Here is a 23,608-nt window from a genome sequence, read left to right as displayed (position 1 = left end):
TTTATTTTTTCTCCCTTTTTTTTTTATTACAGCTTTTTATTGACAAAACATATGCATGGGTAGTTTTTCATCATTGACCCTTGAAAAACCTTCTGTTCCAAATTTTCCCCTCCTTCCTCCCCCCCTCCCCTAACTGGCAGGTAGTCCCATCCATGTTAAATATTTAACACTATTTAAAAGCCTTTTTCCTCCACCTGATCCCCATACTTTGAAGCACCTGGCATCTGACTCCCTAGCTTCACCTGCCCTTAGGGACCCAGGCTATGCCCCCCCTTCCCTTTTAGGACCTAGGACTTCATCCCCATCCCTTCCCCAGTTGCTTCTTCAATGGGTCTTTGTCTCACTCCCGGGGAAGGCACGGGGAGCGTCTGACATCATGCAACCGGAGGTGGGGGTGGCAGGACCAGTTCCTCCCCCCCAACCATGGCTTCTACCCCTGGGAATTCCCCACCCCTCACTCAGGGATTCCCTCTTGGGGAGATGGCACCCCTCCTCCCTCCCTGACTTTGGGGTTGGTGGGCAGGACAGGGAAAACTGTAGTGGAGCCCAAAGAACTGATGTCCTGGTCACTGGGATTTGAGTCCCGGAACCTCATATAATGATAATTCTCTCCACAACTACCCCCCTTTGCAAATGCTTAAATTGGAGAGCCAACTCTGGGGCAACAACATTCTCAGAGTGAGATAAGGTTTGCAGAGCACTTCACACTAGTGAAATCATCCTGGTAACAGCAGTCTTGTGAGGGAGATCCATTTTATAGTTGGAGAAACTGAGGCTGGAGAGCCAGGTCTGACCTGAGTCTTCCCCCATACAGCCTCTAGGGGAGGGAGGGCAGCTAGCATGGCAGGTGATGGGGCTCCCTTTCCCCAAGCCCCTGGGAATAAATCACTGCTCGTCCCTTTTTCTGCTTCCACAGAATTGTGGTGCAGGAGGATTCTGTCCCGGGCTCCCCCCGGCCCAGGGCTGCAACCTGCTGTGGATCTCCCTGGGGAAGGAGGCTCCAGAGGGGAGGCAAGCGGAGGCAGGCGGGAGGGAGGGACAGGAGTGGCCTCTGAGCCATCCTCTCCTCCACACATCCCTACACTCATGTAGGACCCAGGCATCCGGCAGCCCCGGCCTCGGCCCCAGCTGTGACAAGGGCCCTTTTGTGCCCCCCCCCCCTTCCCCGGGCAGGGAGGAGCCGGGTGCTGGAGGCAGGCGGCCCCTGGCACCCTGGGTGTGTGTGTGCGTATGTGTGTGTGTGTCTGTGTGTCTGTGGGGGGAAGGGGAAGGGCTGGTCCTCCAAGGCCTAGACCCTGGGATGGGGGAGGGGGAGCTGGATGGGTGGACAGGCTGAAGCTGAGGGGACAGGAGAGAGGTCAGCGCAGTGAATCCTGACGGCAAGGGAGCAGGGGCCGCTCTGGACGGGCTGGGCTGCTCTGCACTGACCCGGCTGGGAAGGGCTCTCAGGTCAGGGGGACGGACTGCTTGGGCCGGGAGCGGGGGCTGCTGCTGCTGGGGAGCTGCCGCCGCAGGACAAGGGGGCGCTGAGGGGCTCGAGGGACGGAGGCAAGGGAAGGCACAGGAGCGCGCCGACGCCGGGGCTGCACCTCGGGCTGCGGGGGGATGTTTCCGGCCGGCCGGGCTGCTCCGCGTGTCCCCGCCGCCCCGGGCCGCGTCCGTGTCTTAGGGGGTTGCACGTGAGTGTGTCTGGACTTAGGTGTGGAGTGTGAGTGCCGGCCTGAGGGCTGCACCGTGGACGTCGCGCGTGTCTCTGTGCGTGTCTGAGCTGTCTCTCCACGTGTTTGTCTCTGTATGTGTGTGGGTACAGAAAACGGGTGGGAAGCGGGATGGGGGGGGGAAGTTCTGACGGGAGGACCCCAGATTCTGGCTCGGCTACTTATTGAGGAGCTCCCTTCCAGCTCCAGCTCCCGGCGGCGTAGGACGGCGCAGGGTTTGGGAAAGGGAGGACCGCGGAACTCCCAGCTACCCCCCGGGACACAGCCCCGAACCAGTCATCCGTGCTGGCTGTGGGGAAGAAGGGCCCTCTTTCTCACACACCTCCTCTCCCAGAAGCCCCCAGGGGGAGAGGGGGTAGCCGAGCCCCTGGATGGAACAGCACTCCTTTGTCCTGGGGCCAGGGGCCAGGCACTCGCTGGGGGATGGGGTCCGTGGGGGGGCAGAAGGCGGCAGGAATGCTCCCGGCATTTAGGGAATGTCCAGTTGGTGAAACGGAGGCATTGACGGGATGGTCCCCACGGACCCAGGCCCCCGCTCCCTCGCGTCCCGCGGGGCCCACCTCACCTCCCACCCTGCGAGTTGTGGGATTTTCCTCCCGAGCTTCCACCGCTCCCCACCCCCCCCATCCCCGCCCCGTCTCCCCTCTGCGCCCCCTCCCGCCCGATCGGAGCCGCGGGGTCTCCTGCGCTCTGCTTCCTCCCGGCGCACCTCTCCCCACTCCCACCCACCTGGGGGCCTCGGCAGGACTCTCCCTGGCGTTGGGGGGGGGGGGGGAAGCAAGTGCTGTCATGATGCAGGGAGCTGTTTCCGCCCCCTCAGCACAGTCCCAGCTGCTGCCAGCACCGAAGCGGGAATGTGTGTGGGGGCTCCAGGCGTGTCCGGGCACATGGGGCAGCCAGATACTATGGGCCCGGGGAGAGGTAACTGGCTGCCGGGCCCGGGGAGGGGAGCGCCAGAGCTGGCCGCCGGCGCTGGGGACGGAGCATGGGGGGACGGCGCGCTCGGGCTCCTCTCCATGCTCCCAACTTCCATTCCAGGTCGGCCGGCTCGCGGCGTCAGGGTGGAATAGAGGAGATCCTTCAGGCGGCTCCAAGGACCCAGCAAAGATCTGATCTCTAAAGCAAGGTGTGCCTCCCCCCCCCCCCTGCCATCCCATGCTTCCTCCCTCCACGCTCCCTCCACCTGTCTGAGCCTTGCATATAGTAGGTGCTCAATCCGTGCTCTTTGGATTAAAGGGTCCTCCCTCTCCTGCCCCCGCGTCTACCTTTAACTCTTTCCTCTCCAATCCCCAGCTGCTGCCCCCCCCCAGTTGTTCCTGGGGAGCACCATGAGGTATCTCACTGCCCTGCCTCTCTTTTGGATAATGATTGCAGGTAAATGCAGGTAAAGGGAAATGGGGATGACAAGATGGTTTAAGGCTTTGGGATGGGGATGGGTTTGGAGGGGGTGGGGCAGTTAGCTAGGTCCCTGAAGAAGGGTAGGGGGCCAGGGTGTGTGTGTGTGTGTGTGTGTGTGTGTGTGTGTGTGTGAGAGAGAGAGAGAGAGAGAGAGAGTGTGAATGTGTGTATGAGTCTGAGTGTGTATGTATGTACGAGTGTGAGTGTGGGTATGTGCATGTAAGTGTGTGTGAGTGTGAGTGTGTGAATGTGTATGTATATGAGTGCAAGTGTGTGTGAATGTGAGTGTGTGTGTATGTATGAGTGTGAGTGTGAGTGTGTGTGGGTGTGTGCGAATTTGTGAATGTGTGTGCAACTCCAGGGTAAGGATGCCTGAGTCCTAGGAAGGGAAGATGTGGGACTCACTTTATCTACAGCCTGGGTCTCCTTCCTCTCTGAAGCCTCAAGGGGCGGTCAGTGGGGGGCCTGGATGCCCTCCACCATCTCAGCCTTCGAGAGGACCTGCGTCTCCATCCCGTGCCGATTCGATTTTCCCGATGAGCTGCGACCTGCTGTGATCCACGGCGTTTGGTACTTCAACAGCCCCTACCCCAAGAACTACCCACCGGTGGTCTTCAAATCCCGGACCCACGTTGTCCACGAGAGCTTCCAGGGTCGAAGTCGGCTCCTGGGAGACCTGGGTCTCCGAAACTGCACCTTGCAACTCATGCACCTGAGCCCAGAGCTAGGGGGCAAGTACTACTTCCGAGCGGACCTGGGAGGTTACAATCAGTATACCTTCTCTGAGCACAGCACGCTGGACATCATCAGTGAGTAACCCACGTGGGATTCTGAAGACTTTGGGGGGCTGGGGGCCGGAAGGAAATGCTGGGGTCCTTGCACGAAGATGGAGGGAGCCCAGGGATCTGCTTTTATCCATTGAGGCCTAAGAGGAGTGTTGGAATGATTTTATTCCCATGATCCCAAAGTTTTCTTTCAGTTCCCAAATCCTATTCACCATGACTTCCTGTCACGCCTAACCACAGAAGGTCTGGCCAAACCAAGAGAGTAATAGCGATAATAACTGTCTAGGTAGAGCACGTTACAGTCGCCAGAGGTCTTATCGTAAGCTTTTGGGATCGAGCCCCCACCATAGAAAGGGGGAAAGAAGCCGAGGGCCAGGTCCCTCATACACCTGCATCAAGGTGTTTGTCTTAGACACCTGGCTGATGCAGGCTGATGTCCCCCCCTCCCACCACCATGACAGTCTTATGAAATTCCCTCTAGACTGGACTGGAATCACATATAATTATACTCAAAGAAATCCAGCAGGGATTGTGTTGGTGAAGAAAATGGGTCAGTCAGTCGATGAGCATCAGTTAAGTGCTCACTGCATACCAAGCAGTGCACTGGGGATACCAAGGAAGGAGAGCTCCTTTTCTTAAGAATCTCCCTTCTAAAGGAGGTCAGGAGTAATGAAAACCAGACTGGAGACCTCAGCTGATCCCATTCCAAGGCAGGACTTCCTGCTACCAGGTCCCAAGCCCTGTCCACGCTCTTTCCCAGGGGGCCATTCCCAGCCTTCTTTCATTGATTCCCCCCCCAACTCACCAGCCTCAGACCGCTTACTTGCCTCAATCCCAGAATCTCAAAAGAATTGAGCAGGTTGCAGGGAGGGGAGAAGAAGAGAGGTTCAAGTGGTCAAGCTAAGCTGACCCTTAAAGCCACATGACTCCTAGTTGTGCTCCTATACCCAGATTCCTTTAAGCTCATGTGTTCATGACCACTGCTGTCACTGTGGCCAAGTGACGGATTTCCAAGACTACGGGGAGACTCTAATTATATGTGGTCCCAGTCCAGTGGAGATGAAAATTCCACTGATACATCCCTGCCCTGGTATGGTATGAAAGGAGATAACAGGCAAAATAATACGAATCTAGATCTCCACTCAGGACAAAATGGCGGAAGTATCAAACCAAGAAACTGTGAAAGGACAATGAATGAGAATATTATGTTATATAAGTTAGGGATCGGTGAACAAAGGGGTGTTGGTTTTTAGGGAGGGGTAGGTATATGAACGAGGAAAGAAGGGGAAGAACATTTGTCAGGATAATGGGGGGAAGCTTACGGGTGCCTCCATTGCTAACTCCCCCAACCCTGGACAGATTCTCCCAGTATTGTGGTGCCCCCCGAGGTGGTGGCAGGCACGGAAGTGGAGATCAGCTGCATGGTTCCCGATAACTGCCCCGAGCTGCACCCAACACTGAGCTGGCTGGGCCATGATGGTCTGGGGGCTCCGGCCGTGCTGGGCAGAATGCGGGAAGATGGCGGGACTTGGGTGCAGGCATCCCTGCTGCACTTTGTGCCCACTCGAGAGGCCAACGGGCACAGGCTCGGCTGCCAGGTCACCTTCCCCAACACTACCTTCCAATATGAGGGCTACGCCAGCTTGGACATCAAATGTGAGCTTGGGAACAGAGCTCAAGGTGGGGAGGGCAGACTCCCGAGCCTCGAGGGGTGCTGAGGTATCACTGTCTGAAGGTTTTCCTGTGAATTCCAGGGCCCAGGAGGGTGGGGGGAGAGGTAAAGATACCAGGATCTGGGAGAATAACGGTGGGATTAACTGATGGGTCGTGTGGGAGAAAAGTGAGACTTTTGGCAAAAAACTGCCCTAGTCTCCTGAAAGCTCTTGGTGTCTGTCCCTGCTCTCAGACCCCCCTTTAATCGTGGAGATGAATACCTCTGTGGAGGCCATTGAGGGGTCACAGGTGAGCTTGCTCTGTGGGGCTGACAGTAACCCAACCGCTCTGCTGACCTGGATGAGGGACGGGGCTGTACTCAGGGAGGCCGTGGCCAGGAGCTTGGCCCTGGAGCTGGAGGACCTGACGCCCCAGGAGGACGGCATCTATGCCTGCTTGGCTGAGAATGCCTACGGGCAGGACAACCACACCGTGGGCCTCAGCGTCATGTGTGAGTGGCTCTGTGGCACTCGCTCACCCTGGGCACAGGGAGGGCGGGCCGGGAGATCAACAGAGAGAGCCAGCTGAACCCACCAGTGCCTATCTGGGGGCGCGTTGGGATTGGCTCATCCCTGAGCTCATGGGTTTTCTGAGGAAAGTAAAGAATGAGACCAGGCTTGTGCTGGAGCTGAATGACAATGGTTAGAAACAGGAGGAGCCAGAGACAAAGCCAGTATTATAGATTAGGGCTGGGCACTTGGATGCCAGGTTAGGTCTGTGGTGACCTTATCATTAGGCACTGAATTAGCATTTGGGATCTGGACAAGGTTAGGACCAGCTTCTGATTCCCAGGACAGGGTGTGTGTGTGTGTGTGATGTGGGGGGTGTGTACATATATGTAGGTGTGTTTGTGTGTTATATGGATGTGTGTGTATGTGTGGAGTGTGTGTACATGTGTTGTGTGTACATGGATGTATATACATGTGTGGTGTGTATGGGAGGTATATGTAAGTCGGATGTGTGTGTGTGTGTATGTGTGTGTGTGTCTATGTAGGATGGGATAGGAGAGAATCCCAGATCTCCAGCTCTCCCTCAGCTCCCATATCCCATATTCCTTCTCCACCTTTTTCAGATGCTCCCTGGAAACCTTCGGTGAATGGGACCGTGGTGGCCGTGGAGGGCGAAGCCGTGTCCATCCTCTGCTCCACGCAGAGCAACCCAGATCCCATTCTCACCATCTTCAAGGAGAAGCAGATTCTGGCCACAGTCATTTATGAGAGCCAGCTGCTGCTGGAGCTGCCGGCTGTCACTGCCGAGGATGATGGGGAATATTGGTGTGTGGCTGAAAACCAGTACGGTCAGAGAGCCAGTGCCTTCAACATCTCCGTGGAGTGTGAGTCCGCTCTCCTTTTCAGCTTCCCTTCCCTCCCTGCCGCCCCAGCACCTGGGCATGTGGGGATGGTCCCTGCACCCAGGCCCCCTCCAGTCTTACTGGTCGATGCTCAGATGAGACACCCAGGATAGACCAGGAGCTCTAACATTCCCAGCACTGGGAGTGCAGAGCCCAAAGGGCCACATGCACCTTACAGTCCTCCACATAGAGGGGGTGGGAGTGTTCATAAGGAAAAAGTAAATAAGAGACCACCTGAAGGGGGGGTGGGGCTAAGAGCTAGAGCAATGGGGAAAGGCTTCCTGGAGGTGCCTGATATGGGTCTTGAAAAATTCTAAGGTGTGAAGTTGAGGAATGAGTTCATTCCCAGCATGAAGGGCAGCCTGTATAAAGTACAGATGTGGGATTTGTGGGATAAGTTTGGAAAGGCAACTTGGGGACAAACTGGGCTTTAAATCCCCTCCTAAGAAGTGTGCACTTTTGTCCTGGAGGCAATGGGGAGCCACTGAAGCTTCCAGAGCAGGGGAGTGAATAAGCCCCCTGGGTAAAACTAAGGGGATTGTCTCTGTCACTGTTCCCTCACAAATCAGCACAGAGAACTAACGTTTGTCCTGAGTGCCAATCAATGCGTTCAAGTGGAGGCCACCGTTGGGACTTCTCCTAGCTCTAGATTTTCCACGTGTAAAAGGGGCTGATTGGGATGACCTGTAAGGTCTAGAGCCCCGAGAGCTGTGGCCTTGTCCTATAGACAAGGAGACTCTCCGACAGGAGAGGAAACGGAGGCAGAAGAAGGTGCATCTTCTCGGTGGCTGGGGTGGAGCGAACGGAGGCTCAGGGAGTGAGGTCCGGGGCTCTCGTGCGGCCGCCCCTGGGGCCTAGACGGGTTTAGGGCCCGTCGGCAGAGGGACAGTGTGGAGGGCTGTTTTGCCGAGGAGGAGCCGCTGAGTGAGGCCCCGACGCCCCTTTTGCAGTTGCCCCCGTGATCCTTCTGGACTCCCACTGCGCGGCCGTGAGGGACATGGTGCAGTGCGTCTGCGCCGTCAAGTCGAACCCGGAGCCGGCGGTGGCCTTCGAGCTGCCCTCTCGCAACGTGACGGTGAACGAGACGGAGAGGGAGTTCGTGTACTCGGAGCGCACGGGGCTCGTGCTCACCAGCATCCTCACCCTCCGTGGGCAGGTGCAAGCCCCGCCCCGCGTCGTCTGCTCGGCTCGCAATCTCTACGGCACCAAGACCCTGGAGCTGCCCTTCCAGGGAGCCAGTGAGTAAGCCGGCTGGGAGGCCGGGGGGATGGGGCTCCCCGCTCCCCCCCCCCTTCTCCTCCCTTACCCCCCGCTCCGGGACCCCCCTCCGGCCATCCTCCTCCCCTCCCCCCTTCCTCTGACCCGCCGGGTTCTGCTTTTCTCCTTCCTAGGGCCCGCGAGTGGGCCAAAATCGGGGGACCCGTGCCTTTGCCATCCCATCTTTAGTACATCACCCAGACCCCAGGGGTGGGGCTGGGGCCGGGGGGGAAATTGGGAGGGCCTCCCCCTCCCTTCCGGGAAAAGGGGAGGGCAGTGATCTCCCCAAGTCCTGTCAGGGATGGGTTGAAAGCAAACCAAAACAACCTGTTCTGGCAGATTGGGTTGGCCCCAAACCCCTTCCAGGGCTGGGATGGAGATATAGACTTGCTGCCCCCACAGTCCTGTCCAGAGCAAGGTGGTGGTGACTTTTGGGAGGTTTGGGAACGGGGGATGATGGTGGTAATTTTCTCATGGAGGCCCCTATATGTGCTGCACATCGTTAGGAGGGAAATAGGAGGAGAAAAGATAGCCTTAGGAAGAGCCTGAATTTAGGGAGCTCCCTTGGGGAAGTCCACAAAAATAAATCCAGTCAACGCTCAATTGTTGAGGAGTTGTTACAAAGGGAAGATTTCACTCCTTTTATCCAGAAATCCCAAACATTCAACTAGGTGTATTAAGCACCTGCTGGTGCATTAAAGTAGGTGCTGGGCAATAGGGACCCAAAACCAAAATGAAAATCTGTTCCTAGGGCAGCGAGGTTGTGCAGTGGATAAAGCACATTGGATAAATCCAGCTTCAAACTTTTATTAGACGTGGGACCCTAGTTCCATCAATTAGCTAAACAAAACAAAAACAAAATTGAGTTTCTAACCTCAGGCTGTTTACATTTGCCATTGACTATTTACTTATTCGTTCATTCATTTATTTGTTTGTTTATTCATTCGTTTATTTATCTATCTATTTATTTATTTTGCCATTGACTTTGATGAGGAAGTGAGGGACAGTGCCCAAGAAAACTTGATTGCAGCCTTTGTATTTGCAATTCTTACCCTTAAAATCTGGCCCAAGAAAGTGATTGTCCAAGTTCCAAGCTCAACCGCTTCCTCCGGGATTTTACTGGCTAGCAGTTCCTGGTCACTGAGGCTTGGGAATCAGGTCAGGGCAGAAAAATGGGCTGGGAAAGAGCCCAGCTGGGTGGAGCGGTTAGGGGCCAGCCTCTCTGGAGCCGAGAGCACAAAGTTCTTTGTTCCTTCTCATCACTTACCACCAGGGGGAGAGGGAGGATGGCCTAAGGCAGCCAGGCCGTTTCAGGTCCTGGGAAATGACCCAAGGGAATCCAAATGGATGTTCCCAATCTCCAAGCAGAGGACTGAGAGCTCGCTCTATCACAGGATGATTTCCCCAAGGTCCGGGCTGAGGAGAGGGGACCGATGCAGGCCAGGATGGGGTGCAGACTGGCTGGGCAACAGCCAAGGCTTTGGGGCTGGGAGGTGCCAGGCTACTTCCTGGAAACTGAGTGGCCTGGGTTCCGGAGGGGACAATTGAGCCGGGCAGGGTTGTAACTAGGAGGGGATTTTGCCCCCAGGACACTGACGGACACCTCTGCTTACTGTTTCACGGTCTCCCCCCCCCTCCAGCCGCGTATAGAGCACCCCAACATCCCCCCCTCACCAAGGATGCTATTGCTGTGACCCCTTTTCTGGCAGCCCTGCCTAACCCCTGAACCCGACGGGACGGCTACGTCTGCGGAGCCTGCCTCCGCCCGTCCCCGTGTGTTTTTGCCCCCGCTGAAATGCCCCCTCCCAGTTATAGCTCTGAGAATAGGTGTGGGGATCAGCACCTGGTGAGAGGCCCAGGGACTGGAGACCCCGGGTTCCCGCTGGGCCTGATGGGTACTGCCCTCATAGGAAGAACATGGCTGAGAGCCCCAGCTTTGCAGGTGGGGAGAATCCCCCAGTTCTGTTCAGCAGCGACTTCCGTATTCCAGGGGTGCCAGAGAAATCTGAGGTGAGAACTAGGAACAGAGCGAGGGAGGGGCACAGGGGTGGCAGGGCAAGCTTTCCACTAGCAAATCAGGGGGGCTTACCCAGGGGGAGGGGGGGGAGAGATGGAAAACAGGAGTTCTGGGGCGTTTTCAGTGCGGATGGATCTGGGGGAGCAGGGGCCGGAGCAGGGGCCGGAGCTGGGGCCGGAGCTGGGGTTGTGCTCCCGGGGTGGGGGAGGGGAGGGCTATTCTCCCTCAGTCTCCCTGGACTGTGACTCCGTTTCCTTTCTAATAGTCCAAAGAGGTCTCTATCCTGGAAAGTCACTGAGCGCCCCAGGTAGGTTGCCTGTGGCCTCAGTGTCTCCGTTTCTGGGACCCCTTGGGGTCCTGGGCCTGTGTGTGTGTGCGCGGGCGTGTGCATGTGGATCCCTAAAGTTGAAGGCTAGCCCTGCCTGCAGCGAGAAGGGGGCGGGCGTGCGGGCGGGAGCCGGACACAAGCCACGCTGTTCTCCCCTCTCCTAGCTGCTGCTGTCGCTTCTCACTGCTGCCTTTGTCTGGAGCTCTCAGTCCTTATTGTCAGTCACCACAATGTCCTAAGCATCCCCTACGTATAAGGCCGTGAAAGGATGTAGGGGGGCTGTGAAGGAAGGGGGAGCCATTGTCCCACATGAGGGAGGCTCACCATCCCCCAGGCAGGACTAGGGGAGGGCCAGGCCGGGGATATCTACCAAAGGCCATGGCAAAGCTGCCCGTCGCAGGATGGTGCAACTGGCGAGGGCCAGCCGGAGGTGGAGGGCCAGCCAGGGGTGGAGGGCCAGCCAGGGATGGAGGGCCAGTAGGAGGCGGTAGTCTTGATCAGGGAAGGCTAGCTGTAAGAGGGGGGGCAGAAAGGAATTGTTGGGGGGGCCAGAAAAGCAGGCTGGGGGTTGGGCCCGAAACCCGGGGAAGCCCAGGTGACCCTTGGAGGAATAACAGGAACTGAGGCTTAGAGGGCAGAGGGTGGGGAGCACTGAAGACTCTGGCTTTGACTCAGTGAGCAACAGGAAATGATTGAGATGAGAAGAACGCAGCAAATGCTTGGCAGCTGGGCAAAAGCCCTGAGCTGGAGGTGAAGGGACGGGACCACCCATAACTGATGGTTGCCCCTTCTTAGAGTGAGAGGCGCCTGGGCGCAGAGAGGAGGTTGCTGGGCCTTCGAGCAGAACCCCCCGAGCTGGACCTGAGCTACTCCCACGTGGACCTGGGGAAGCGCCCCACCAAGGATAGCTACACCCTGACAGAGGAACTGGCTGAGTATGCAGAGATCAGGGTCAAGTGAGGGGCTGAGGGGCTGCCTGCCTCTTACCCTTGACCTCAGGACCCCCTACCCCAGACTCTCCCCGGTCACAGCCATGAGTGGTTACTAGGGCTGGCCTCTGGCTCCTCTTCCTCTTAGGGCAAAGGGAGGGGGAAGGGAAGGGAGGGGAACAGAATGAGGAAGGGGACCTAGTGGTCTCGCCTCCCCCTCCCAACCCCACCTCTTTCCATTTCCTGGCTCTGCCCTCTCCCTCCCCACATCATGACTCCCCTCTAACCTCCTCCATCCACCTTGTTCATCAGTCAAGAGGGGAGTTCCTGTCTCTGTTATTTATTGCAACCCCATCCCCCTTCTTCCTTTCTCCTATGTGGCCCCAGGGTCTGTACAGAGGGAACACTAAATAAATGTCCTTGAGGCCATCTTCTGGCTCTAGTTTCTGATTTTCACTCTTTCCCCAGGGGGTTGGGGAACCAGGTATGGTCAACTAGTGCCATCAGCATTGAGCATGGCAGAATCTGGGACCAATGGGAGAGGGGAAATATAAATAAAAAAAAAGATTCATGGTCCCCCCCACAAGTGGCAGCTTTCTTGACTCTATCCTTAAGGAGTTTCTGGGCCTGAGGGGGTCTAGGTGAGAGAAAATAATATAGGACACCCAGCACTGGGCATGGAATTAGCGCTTCCCAAATACATTGAGCTTGGCCCACTCAATCAGCAAGCACTGATCAAGTACCTACTAAGTGTCAGAAGCTGCCTTGGGTGCCACAACACAGAAGCACCACCAAGTCTGCTAATAAATACTTAGGAAGCCATATTCTCCAGGAGTGGGAATGAAGTGGGACTTGATAAAATCAGAGAGGAGCCAGAAGAAAGGATCCAGAGTCCTTCCCCCATCGTCCTCCCTTTCCTATTTCACCTTGTTCTCCTTCACAACTGAAAGGGCATGTAGGAGCAACCCTGTTCTAACCTCTTCTTGGAGAGAGAGACACACACATACACAGAGAAACATAGAGACAGACACACACACACAGAGACAGAGAGACAGAAAGAGAAAAACAGAGAGAGAGAGAGAGAAGTAGGAGGGAGGGAGAGAGAGAGACAGAGAGAGACAGATGGCGGAGGGAAATAGAAAGGAGGGAGAAAGAGACAGAGGCAGAGACAGAGAGAGATAACTAGAGACACAGAGATATAACGGAAAAGATGGAAGTAGGAAGGAGGGAGGGAGGGGGAGACAGAGAAAGAGAGAGAGAGTGACAAAGATGGGGCTTGCCTCTCCTTAAGTTACCTAGGATTGGCTGCAGGCCTCTGGATGTGCTCTGCGTTGAGTAATCAATGAATAATGCTGTGTCTCTCTTATGATGAGTTACATGGTTAGTGGAATAAATGTTTTACCAACTCAGCACCCTAGATGAAGGGGAGGCATTGGAGGATGGGGCTGAGTCATGGTCCAACATACCTCTTCTCCAGCTACCCCAGCTTCCTGTCACTTGCTCTGAGAACTCAGAACAAATGGCAGGTCCTGAGACAGAGATAATCCCAGAACTGGGTCCTGGTTTCTGGGAAGGCTCACAGTCTCACACAGACTCATCAGCACAGGATAGATACATATTGATATGAAGAAACCAAATACAAATACTGGAGACGATAGGAAGCCACTGGAGCTAATGATAGGGGGTCTACATGATAATGAAAATTCCTCAGTGGCCACTGGGAGGAAGGGCTGGAAGCCGAGTGACCCACTAGGAAACTGTGGCAATAATCTGGGTGAGAGCCGAGGAAGTGTGTGGGGAGTTGTGGTGCAGCTAGAAACACATATTTTAGGAAATAATTGCATATGTAGAGTAGGGGCAGTTAAGCTGAAGGAAACCCTGGGAACTGAGAAGAATGGGAGCATCTTCAAGCTCCCAAGGGGAGCTTGGAAAAGGAGGAGGCTCTGCTCCATTTTCCCCTGCCCCTCATCTGGCCCACCCCCAGTTCAGAGGGATCTAGACCCTGCTCCTAGACCAGTGAGGTTTCCCATATTACCTGTCTGCTTAAATACAATAACTCAAACCTGTTGGAGTCCAGCCCCAGTGAATAACCAAGAGTATGAATGAATATCAGGGGGCAGGCAGAAGATATGCTTTGCAATCTCTGTTTATTAATCAGAGTATCAGGGTTCATATACCTTTTAGATTAGTGTTACAAAATTACTAACTACCTTCATCACATTTCTTCCAGGGCATTTCCATATTCATTGAAATTGTCAATACCAAGATGATTATCAACACAGAATTGTAAATAGCATAATTGTGATGCTCATCAACATCAAAGAATTGTAAATAGTTATGATATTTATCAATACAGAGAAGAAATTATCATACTAATGTGTTTACCTCAAGTATGTATGTCTGATTCATTGTATAGTTAAAATGCCTTGTTTCTGTTGCATGTATTCTCCACCAAGATTATCCTGAATTTGCCAAGTATGTCTCTACAATTGAAAGCGAGATGGTGAGCTGATACAGTTTGAAAAATTCTCTGTAACAGAGAGTGGGTCTTAAGTAATACTAGACTGGACTCTTGCTGTTTATGGACTAATTCAATACTGGTCCTCTACATCTCCCCCTTTTTATTCAGAAGATGAAGTCTATGAACTTCAGTTTCCATAGTTGACAATGATTGCAAGATATACCATAAAGCATGAGGAGCCAAGCCAATGAGTGTAAGGATAACCCATGCAAAAGGAACTGTTGGGGGTCATGGCCCCAACTCCCGAGTGGAACAGGCTTTATGTGACCAGTACTGCCTATCCACTTGAATGACGAAATTTGTGAGTAATGAGGGGCGAGAGCCAGGGTGGTGTGAGATTCTGCTTTATTACAAAGACTGCAAGTCCTTTTATCATCTCAGTGCCTGCTTCTACTTCCTACATCATATGTAAGTACATTCTAATCTATAGTAGATACATGATTCTCTACAGTAAGCTACACGTAGATACATTGTGAGCATTCCTTTCTTAATAGGGATATTCAAGGTACTCCCCTCCAAGGTCCAGCATGCCTCTCCTGGAAATCTCCACATTGCTTCTTTGGGTGGAACCCCCTTCCTCCCAGCACTATCTTGTTCACCCTTACAAGGCTACTCTCAGATTACCTGAGCCTGCCCTGTGTGATGTCCAAGGCTGATGGGGGGAGGGGGGGGGTTGGCAAATCTTCTTACAAGGAACAAAATGCAAAAGCAACGAAGTCAGATTATTTACAGAATTTAGCTTTTTTTAATTACTCAAATAATTGGTTAGCTACATTATCAGGATCAATTCCAGGGACACTACTCTTTACCATGTTTTCTGTCAAGGCAGCTAACTGAGATTTATCCCAAGTGAGGTTGGAATTATGTATAGGTCCATTTATTCTGTTACTTATTTGAAGCCATGTTACATTGGTGGTATCATTATCCCATCTATAGATTTACAAACACATGAGTGAATTTATAATCACAAATTAGTTGTAATTGACTTTCCAAATTGTTTACATGATCCCCTAACCATATTAATGATTGTTCTATTAACTTTGGTCCTTGTTTTAACTCATTATCTATATTAATTTGTTCTTTAAGAGCTTATGATCCATTTTTGCTAATTAATTCACTAATTAGGCTGTCCGAATAGATTCTGTTAGGAGTTGAAGCTGAAATAGCAAGTGATGTAATAATTGCAATGAGTAATCCAACAATTCTCCTTTTCCCATTTTTGTTTTCTAATTTTCCTTTGATGTTATCTCAAACTTGTTCACCTGCTGACCTGTACCAATGGTGATTAATCTTAGCAGGCACCAGCACACAGGATGGGTGTTCAATAATAAGAACCATAAATAGCAAATTAGAAGACATTTGGATAGAAGTAAGACATTGGGATAAAACACAAATGTAACATTTTTACAATATATCCTCCTAGCACATTCGTGATTTGGATTCCAGTGCCATTCCTTAAAACAGTATCTATAGTTGGAAACATCTGTAGATATTTTTAAACATTCTGTATAATATATTATGAGGGGCCTGAAAACATCATGGAATCCCATATCTGAGATGTGAAAATTTGTGCCATCCTAAGTCCTAAATACATTGTAACAGGAGACCCACCCAGACCCTGGTTAATTTAGGGTCTGTCTGTTCGCCAATCAGTTCCACTTCCTCCCAAACCAATGGGGCCCAAAGTCCTCTGGGAGTGGGGGGATGATCTCATCTTCTGAAACTAGTTCTTGCTGAGAATGGGTGTAGAGCAGGGTCCCATCTTTTTATGGAGGGGATGGTAAGCTGGAACTGATTGAAGTACCCAGTGGTTGATTCAGTTCCTTGAAGCTGGCCAATGCAGCTGCAACTGACCAAAATCTAGAATAAAAAACAAATCTACTAAATAGAGGTTAGATGATCCGAGATAGAATGACAAGTCCACAGGGACTGCTATAAGGTGTAGAGGGCCAACGTAGACTGTCCAAGAACTTTTCCTTTAATGAAATATATTTGTGTCACATGTCACACAGTCCAGACAAATGTTAAAGATGTTTCAGATTTAGTTTCAATGAACAACAAAATAACAGGTTTTATAGACAATCATGTTGATTATTCTTACATTATTTTGGAAACCTACACGCTTTATTTCACACTTAATATCTATAACAAATAGATGACTAGCCCAAATACTCATTCTACATATTTTCAGGTGGAAAAGAACAAGATATTATAATTGTGTTGTGTTGACCATTTCCTCTGATTATAGAAATTTTTTATTAGAGGAAAATACAGGGGTGTGATAATACCATCAGATCTGGTTCTTCAGGCCTCAGCCTGGGAGCATACACATGACCAAATAAAGTTTCCTTAGTTTAGTTTGATATCCAATTATAGTAGTTTTATCTTATAAGTCTCAGGAATGATCAGGTAGGAAACAAAGAAACAGAACTGGGAAACTGAATCAGAAAGATCTTACCTTGAGCAGAAGTTCCCAATTCTTGTCCAGATACAGACCTGTTCAGGGTCACATTTCTCTGAGTAGCTTATGATAATCCTCTCAAGTGCTGGGTTACTAACTTAATGATTAAGTAATCAAATTCAAAACTCAAAAGAATATCAGTTACAGTCCCAAGAGATTTATCTCTAATAGCAAATTCTACTAATTGAAACTTAGGATTAGATAAATTATTTTTTTAAAGTTTACCAAAATTTAGACACATAGGAGAGTGTTTAACTTGATTTGTAGTTAAAATTCATCCTGGTGCAAAGGATTAATCGTTAATCAAGCTCATAGATTTTTAGTAGATACTTTCCTTGTTATATATTACTGTATCTCTTAAATAGACTCATCTCTCAGAGTTGGTGACCTTGCTTATCCTGAAGGTTAAGAAAACTGAGAAGCTTAGAAATTAAGGTGAGTTGACAGAGGCCCCAGGAAAGGGGTTAAACTGTTTGTTGCCCAACCCCCATCATTCTTAGTGTTTTTATGGGCTGTGCTATATACAATAATTATCAGATTTAGGTTTAACATGACAACAACTCCAAATAACTTAGTTAACAATTTAAAATTTTTTCTAATTAATAATCAAATAGTCTTAGTTGTAATTTCCTTTTAATTTTTTAGTGACAGTGAAAATACCTAATTCCATAAATTATATTTACAAAATAATATAAAACAGGATTAGCAAGGCTAAATAAACTTTCTGCCTTCTTTTAGTTGACAAATCTATTCTGTTTCCAAACTGTTGAGCTGGAAAGTTCTCAGGGAGGATTTCCAATCCCTTAAGTAATTTTCTTTTTTGTTTTTTAGGGAGGAAAGAAGATAAAAACATATTTTTGAATTGAAAAGGAACAGATTTTAAAACTTACTTAACTTTAGTTCCTTAAGAATTCCTAAATTTTGATTAAATGTTCCAGACAAACTGAATTGCCATTTGGATATCTTCCAATCCACACAAATCATGTCAATTTGTGTGTGTGTGTGTGTGTGTGTGTGTGTGTGTGTGTGTGTGACTGGGCCTTAAGAAGCCTGACTCTAGCTACCTCAAAAGCAGCCTGTTTTTTGTTTTTGGCAATTTTTCAGGAGCCTTGAACTGCTTTTCTGTTTTCCTAAATTTAGTGCAAATAGATTACAATTATATATCCCTTTAGTGGGCTTTGATTAAAACAGCTTTTACTATCATTTTCCAAATAACAAATTTCACTGAATTACATTTATTTTTTTTTCTCTCCCTCTCACCCCTTCTTCTAGTCAGAGAAGGAGAGGAGGAGGAGAAAAGGAAAGATTCTATGTACTATCTTCCTAGGCCTAGTGAGGCCTTATTTTAGTTGAATTTGCTTAATTTAATTTACACGCACCCCAGAATTTTTTATCTCAACGTTGGTACTGTATGTTGGTCACATCTAAAAACCCACAAAGTCATCAAATATTTTGTCCAATAAAGCAATTAACATTCATATAACATTTGTTTTTTGCTAAGTACTTTTGCAATCATGTGATCTTCACAACAGCAATCATTATTAGTCATCTGGAGAACTCTGGAGAAGTATACTTGAAACAAGGATATTTACAACAAGGTGTTAACTCAGTGGAATTGATGAGATGGTGGTTCTCTAGTTCATATATACTTAGTACTTAGTATGGTGATGTAATGGTTCTCTAGTTCACACATACTCAGTATGCTGTAATGATATAATTGTAATAGGGTATTTAAGGACTGAAAGGATTGGAAATGAGACATCTTTGTCATCCTTCCAGGGGCTCTCCTGCCTCCTGCACTAAGATCAAGACTGGTCCCTAGATCCTTTAGAAAGCGATCCCGAACATTACAGTTATCTTTACAAATCAGAAAACTGGGCAGAGATAAAATAATTTGCCATAAATTACATAGCGAATACATTTCTTTAACTGAAACAGAGAATGGTGAGTAGCTTTCTGGGTGCTGCCAGGGGTACCTGAGTTTGTCCCAAGAACCTGCTGAAAGCTGAGGTGACTGGTGCCAGGATATCCCTTTGATGGTAATTTCAGGTGCCAGGGATCAGGGAATGCTGACAGTAGAGCTTAACACCCCACCGCCCATCCCCATTCCCCTAAGGTGGGCTGGTTGTGAGCCCACAGATGTTGCTGCTTTCCCTACAATACTTTAGCATTCTCTTTTCTTAATCTGATCTGAGATGAAAGAAGTTAGCAAATTGAGAGATTCAGGCTATATCAATCTTATTAGCAATTCTTAGAAGGGTCCACCCTTAATCCTACCTGGAGTGCTTGCCCAATGGAATAAAAAGAGACTCCAGACAAGATAGACTCAAAGAAGGGTTAGCAAAAAGTTGCTATTTATCTGGTTTGTTTTTTCCTATTCTTTTCTTTCACAATGGGGTAAATCCCTGGACTTATCCCCAGTATTTCAGGAATTTTTCTTATGATCTTAAAATGACTAATTGCCAACCTTCTTAATCATTGCTTTCAAAATTTTAAGAATTTGCTATGCTGTTTTGCTCTCAAAACTTTTGAGTATCTGTAAAAATGGTATTTTAATTTTAATTAGTTACTTTTTTGGATATCTCCCAGCTTGGCAGAGTTGAACTTCACAGAAAAAGTTAGGCTTTTAAAGAAATTTTCCCAGAACTCTGACTCTGACAGCATGGAGATTTTTTTCCCTGGCTGGTTGCCTTTTAAATCTTTGCAGATAACAAAATCTAGTCCATAGAACAAACATGACACAGACACAAGAAAAAATGACTTGGGAGAAGACTATTCCAGCTTTGCTGAAAGCCATAAACTTGAAAAATAAAAACAACTACTCAGTTATTAACATTGTGCAAACACAGACTGATGAGGTTAGTGGAGATGAGGTTAGTGGCTGTCAGAGAGTTGTTAAAATACCCTTATGGTCAGCACAGGTTCTTCACAAAAGAATTCATAAACCCGAATTATTAATGGGCAAAAATGAAAGTTTATTGTTGGATATGAAGTCAGTTTTGCTAAGAGACACTTCTTTAGTGGCAAAGTCCTATTAGGGAAATGGAGGTTGACACTGAGAAGAGAATGTCTTCTTAGCGGGCAGGGTCCTAGCAGCAGAACAAGCTGCTTTGGACCTTCAGAAACTATCCTTTAAAAGGAGTCTTGGGTCTTCCGATTTCAAGTTGAAAGAAAGCCAAAGTTCCCAGGCCTACATACTTATTGGTATCTGGCCCAGATCTCCAATTGGAATTAACAACATTTCAAAGGGTTACTTTTTGACCAAGATTTCTAATTGAATCAAAGGGTCTGATATCCCCAAAAGATAACTTATCTGGGGGGAGACTCCAAAAGGGATCACAGATCAAAAGGGAACACAGTTTCAGAGTGATAATTTTAAAGGGAATACAGTTTCCCTCCCCCTTCAAAACCATTCTTTTAAACAATAGAAATCATTATTATTAAAGGTATCTCATTTTAACCAGCAGAATGTTCAGGACTGGGGCTGTTTCTGTGTTATGTGTTTAACCACATAAACAGCATCTGAAAAAATAAATTAAGAGATTCTTGAACAGTATATAGTACAGTAATAATTGCATATAACTCATTCTGTTGTGTATATTCAAACAGGATGTTAAAAATATATTTAGTAGTAGGTGGAATATATATAAAGAGGCTAATTGTTTATTAGTAGCATGTGTAAATATTGTCCACTACTTATAGCTGATCCTCAGACTTTTTTTTGAATTAGGGTTAGAATTTCATCTTAAAATTTTGAATAATTTTGTCAGTTCATGTGTTTCCAATTTCAAATATAATTTTATCCAATTAAAATGCCTCTACAATTTTTTGATAATCACTTAGAGTAACTAAATTATCCCTTCTAATTTCTATTTTAAAACTAGATTGCCTCCAGAATGTCTCTTTTCCTGTACTTCTAAAATCTTCACCACCATGAATTTTAAAAATTAAATTAAGTTTATTTTTTAATTTTTTTTTCTATTTTTGTAAGGTATTAATAACTGTGCTGTCCTCTCCCCCCCCCCTTTTTTTTTCCTGAGGCAATTGGGATTAAGTGATTTGCTCAGAGTCACACAGCTAGGAAGTGTTAAGTGTCTGAAGTGAGATTTGAACTCAGGTCCTCGACTTCAGGGCTGGTACTCTAACCATTGTACCACTTAGCTGCCCCTTTTCCCCCTTTTCTTAAAAAAAATATAATGGTGAAGAGTTGCACAGCAAAGAATACATATTTTCCCAAAAAATCAGAATCCACTACTCCGGATACGTAAACCTTAGCAAAACTTGTGAATATGGAATTAAGCAATTTAATAATCTTAGTCTGTCTTCACTCCTAGGCTGGAGTAACCAAAGGCAACATCAATAGGCTCGCCCTTTTATGCAAAGTATGCTGTCAGAAGCTGAAGAAACAATGGTAGGGGCTGAATATAGAAAGAGAGCAATCTACCTGGCTGGCTGGAAGACTGGATACCTTGCCAAAACTCCCTGGTGTCCACAGTCTCTTGTCCTAGCCTAGGACCCAGATATTCCAACTCATTTATTCATTCATTCGACAAGAATTTATCAATTCAGCAATTGCAATGGGCATTGAGAATAGTAAGATAAAAACCAAGGGATCCTGCCCTCAAAAGCTTGCCTTCTGCTGGGTTGGGTTGGTGGGTGGAGAACACCATGTACACAGACTATGGAACTGACAGGGGTGAACTCTGAATCTGTGTCTCCTTGGATCTGTAAAAGAAGGAAGATTCAGAGTCTCCAAAAAGTTTGGGAAAGTATATGTTCCCAGACAAGTTAAGTGGCTTCATTCAATTAGAGATACCCTCTATTGATCTTTTGGGGGTAGTCCGATCCTCTTCAGTAAGTTCCAGAAGCCTTTAAAATGATTTCATTCAATTGGAGATCTTGGTCTGATAATCAGCTCAAGCCCCCCAGCCAAGATTTGCTCATAAAATAGGTTTCTGTTCATAGACTCTTTGCAAATTTCCTCATTAAGAGATTTGCCGCTAAAAGAGAGCCTCTTAGTGAACAATAAAACTTCCTTTTGCTACAGATTTCGGGTTCCTAAATTCTTTCAAGTTGGACCTGCCTGCTGAGGGGATTCCCACCCTAATTCTCACAAGTCTCTGCCCTGCCACTAACTGCATCAAAATTGGTCCTTGAAAGGCCACGACTGAATGAATTATAGGGAACTGCTATTAGCTCTTTTTGTGGTGGCAAAGAATTGGAAAATAAATAGATGCCCATCATTTGGGGAATGGCTGGATAAGTTATGGTATAAGGAAGTAATGGAATATTACAATTCTTTACAAAATGAACAGGATGATTTTTAAAAAGCCTGGGAAAATTTACATGAACTGATGCTGAGTGTAGCAAGCAGAACCAGGGAATATTATGTACAGTAACAGCAAGATTGTGTGATGATCAACTATGATAGACTTGATTCTTTTCATCAGTTCAGTGATCCAAGGCAATTCCAATAAACTTGGCATGGAAAATCCCATCTGTATTCAGAGAGAGAAGTATGGAAACTGAATATGAATCCACACACACTATTCTCGTGGTTTTTCCTTTTTGTTCTGATTTTTCTCTTCCAACCTGACTCATATAGAAATGGTTAAAAAATGTATGTACATGTATAACCTAAAAATAACATTAAGTAAAATTAAAAAAGAGAAAAGTTGCTAAGTTGAAGTTCACTGAATGACAGAGTGTGGGGAAATGGGCAATCACTGTACAATTTGTGACATCTGGCCTTCTAAGTCAGAGAGAAAGGGACTCCTTGCCTCACATCTTTCTGCATTCCAATTCAGAGGCAACTGTGGTACAGTAGATGGAGTGCTGGGCTTGGAATAAGGAAGATGTGACTTTAAATCTGACCTGAGACTAGCTGTGTGATCCTGAGCAAATCATTTAATCTGTCTGCTTCATTTTCCTTAACTACAAAATAGGAACAATAACAGCACTTGACTCACAGAGTTATTGAGATCAAATTAGATGCCATTTGTAAAAGTGCTTAGCTCAGTATCTGGCACACAATAGTCTCTTTATAAATGCTCCCTCCCCCTTTCTCCATCCAGCTGACCAAGGTGATTTGATTAAAGTGCAGGTATGACCATGTTACTCATTGCTCAGTAAACTCCAGTGTTTCTTCTTGTCTCCAAGAGCAAACATAAACTACTTTTTTTAAAACTACGATTTAAATAAATTTTTGCTGATCTTTTGTTTCCCACATTACCATAGTATCTCAAGTCCTTCCTCCTTCCCCTCCCTGAAAGTCATCCCATATGAGATAGTTTGTTTTTTTTAAGAAAGAGGAAAAAAAATCAGGATGATTGGTCAATACATTGCAGAAATCCCAAACCATGTGCAGAGTGTAATGTCCATAGTCCTTCCACCCTCACTGAGGGACAGACAGGGCGGGTCTTCTTATTTCTTCATTCCCTTATGATTTAATCTTTAAGATTTTACTACATTTACATCTGGCATTTTGGTGTGTCATTGTTCTTCTCACTTACATTGTGGGGGTTACTGGGTATGTTGCCTTCCTGGCTCTCTTTCATTTTGTATCAGTCCCTGGAGTCATATTCTTTTATATGGTCATGTTTTATTACATTTATGTTTCCCCATTTGTTTAGTAATTTCCCCAGTCCTGCAGCACCCTCTTTATTTCCAGTTCTTAGCTATCACAAAAAATCAGGTTATAAATTTTGGAGTATATGGGAATTTTTTTTTCTCCTCGTCAATGATTTCTAAGGGGGTATTAGCTCAGTAATGGAGTCTCTGGTTCAAATGATATGGACATTTTAGCCATGGTGAATGCTATTAGCTTATATATATTTATTAATTGTTTACATATCTTGGAAACTTACCAGAGAAATTTCATACAAAAGTCCCTTCCCCATTGAACAACTTCCTTTTTGTTGTAGATGCATTAATGTATTTTCTATAGAAACTTTTCAGTTCCAAGTTCCCACTTCTGCTGAGACATAGTATTAGGTTCCTTCTATTGCTTTATTTTTTTGTAAAGGTATCCCTAGTTTTCCTGGCTCTCTTCACCTCACCCTTATTTCCCTCTTCTCATTTGATATTCCCCCTTCCTCTCTCCCTCTTCAGTTTATCTTATTCCTTAGTTG

General features: G+C 47.8%; 1 protein-coding gene across 1 annotated transcript; it reads left to right on the top strand.

The window, feature by feature from the left end:
- The first annotated feature begins 1,281 nt into the window (after positions 1-1,281).
- MAG (myelin associated glycoprotein) lies at positions 1,282-11,925 on the top strand. Its single transcript, XM_031961594.1, has 10 exons — positions 1,282-1,449; positions 2,757-2,844; positions 3,012-3,092; positions 3,557-3,925; positions 5,261-5,557; positions 5,808-6,065; positions 6,687-6,947; positions 7,916-8,208; positions 10,050-10,232; positions 11,363-11,925. The coding sequence occupies exons 3-10, from the start codon at positions 3,047-3,049 to the stop codon at positions 11,525-11,527; spliced, it is 1,872 nt and encodes a 623-aa protein (XP_031817454.1). The 5' UTR covers positions 1,282-1,449; positions 2,757-2,844; positions 3,012-3,046; the 3' UTR covers positions 11,528-11,925.
- Positions 11,926-23,608: the final 11,683 nt, after the last annotated feature.

The sequence above is a fragment of the Sarcophilus harrisii genome, chromosome 3 (assembly GCF_902635505.1).
Source record: "Sarcophilus harrisii chromosome 3, mSarHar1.11, whole genome shotgun sequence".
In the NCBI taxonomy this organism is placed as follows: Eukaryota; Metazoa; Chordata; class Mammalia; order Dasyuromorphia; family Dasyuridae; genus Sarcophilus; species Sarcophilus harrisii.
This window is presented reverse-complemented; position numbering and strand designations above follow the sequence as displayed.

Bases quoted from the DNA above. Each gene is read 5' to 3' on its own strand.
- MAG (XM_031961594.1), top strand. From the start codon at position 3,047: ATGAGGTATCTCACTGCCCTGCCTCTCTTTTGGATAATGATTGCAG. The intron at 5,558-5,807 runs GTGAGCTTGGGA...CCCTGCTCTCAG, and splicing joins CGCCAGCTTGGACATCAAAT to ACCCCCCTTTAATCGTGGAG. The intron at 8,209-10,049 runs TAAGCCGGCTGG...CTCTGAGAATAG, and splicing joins CCTTCCAGGGAGCCAGTGAG to GTGTGGGGATCAGCACCTGG.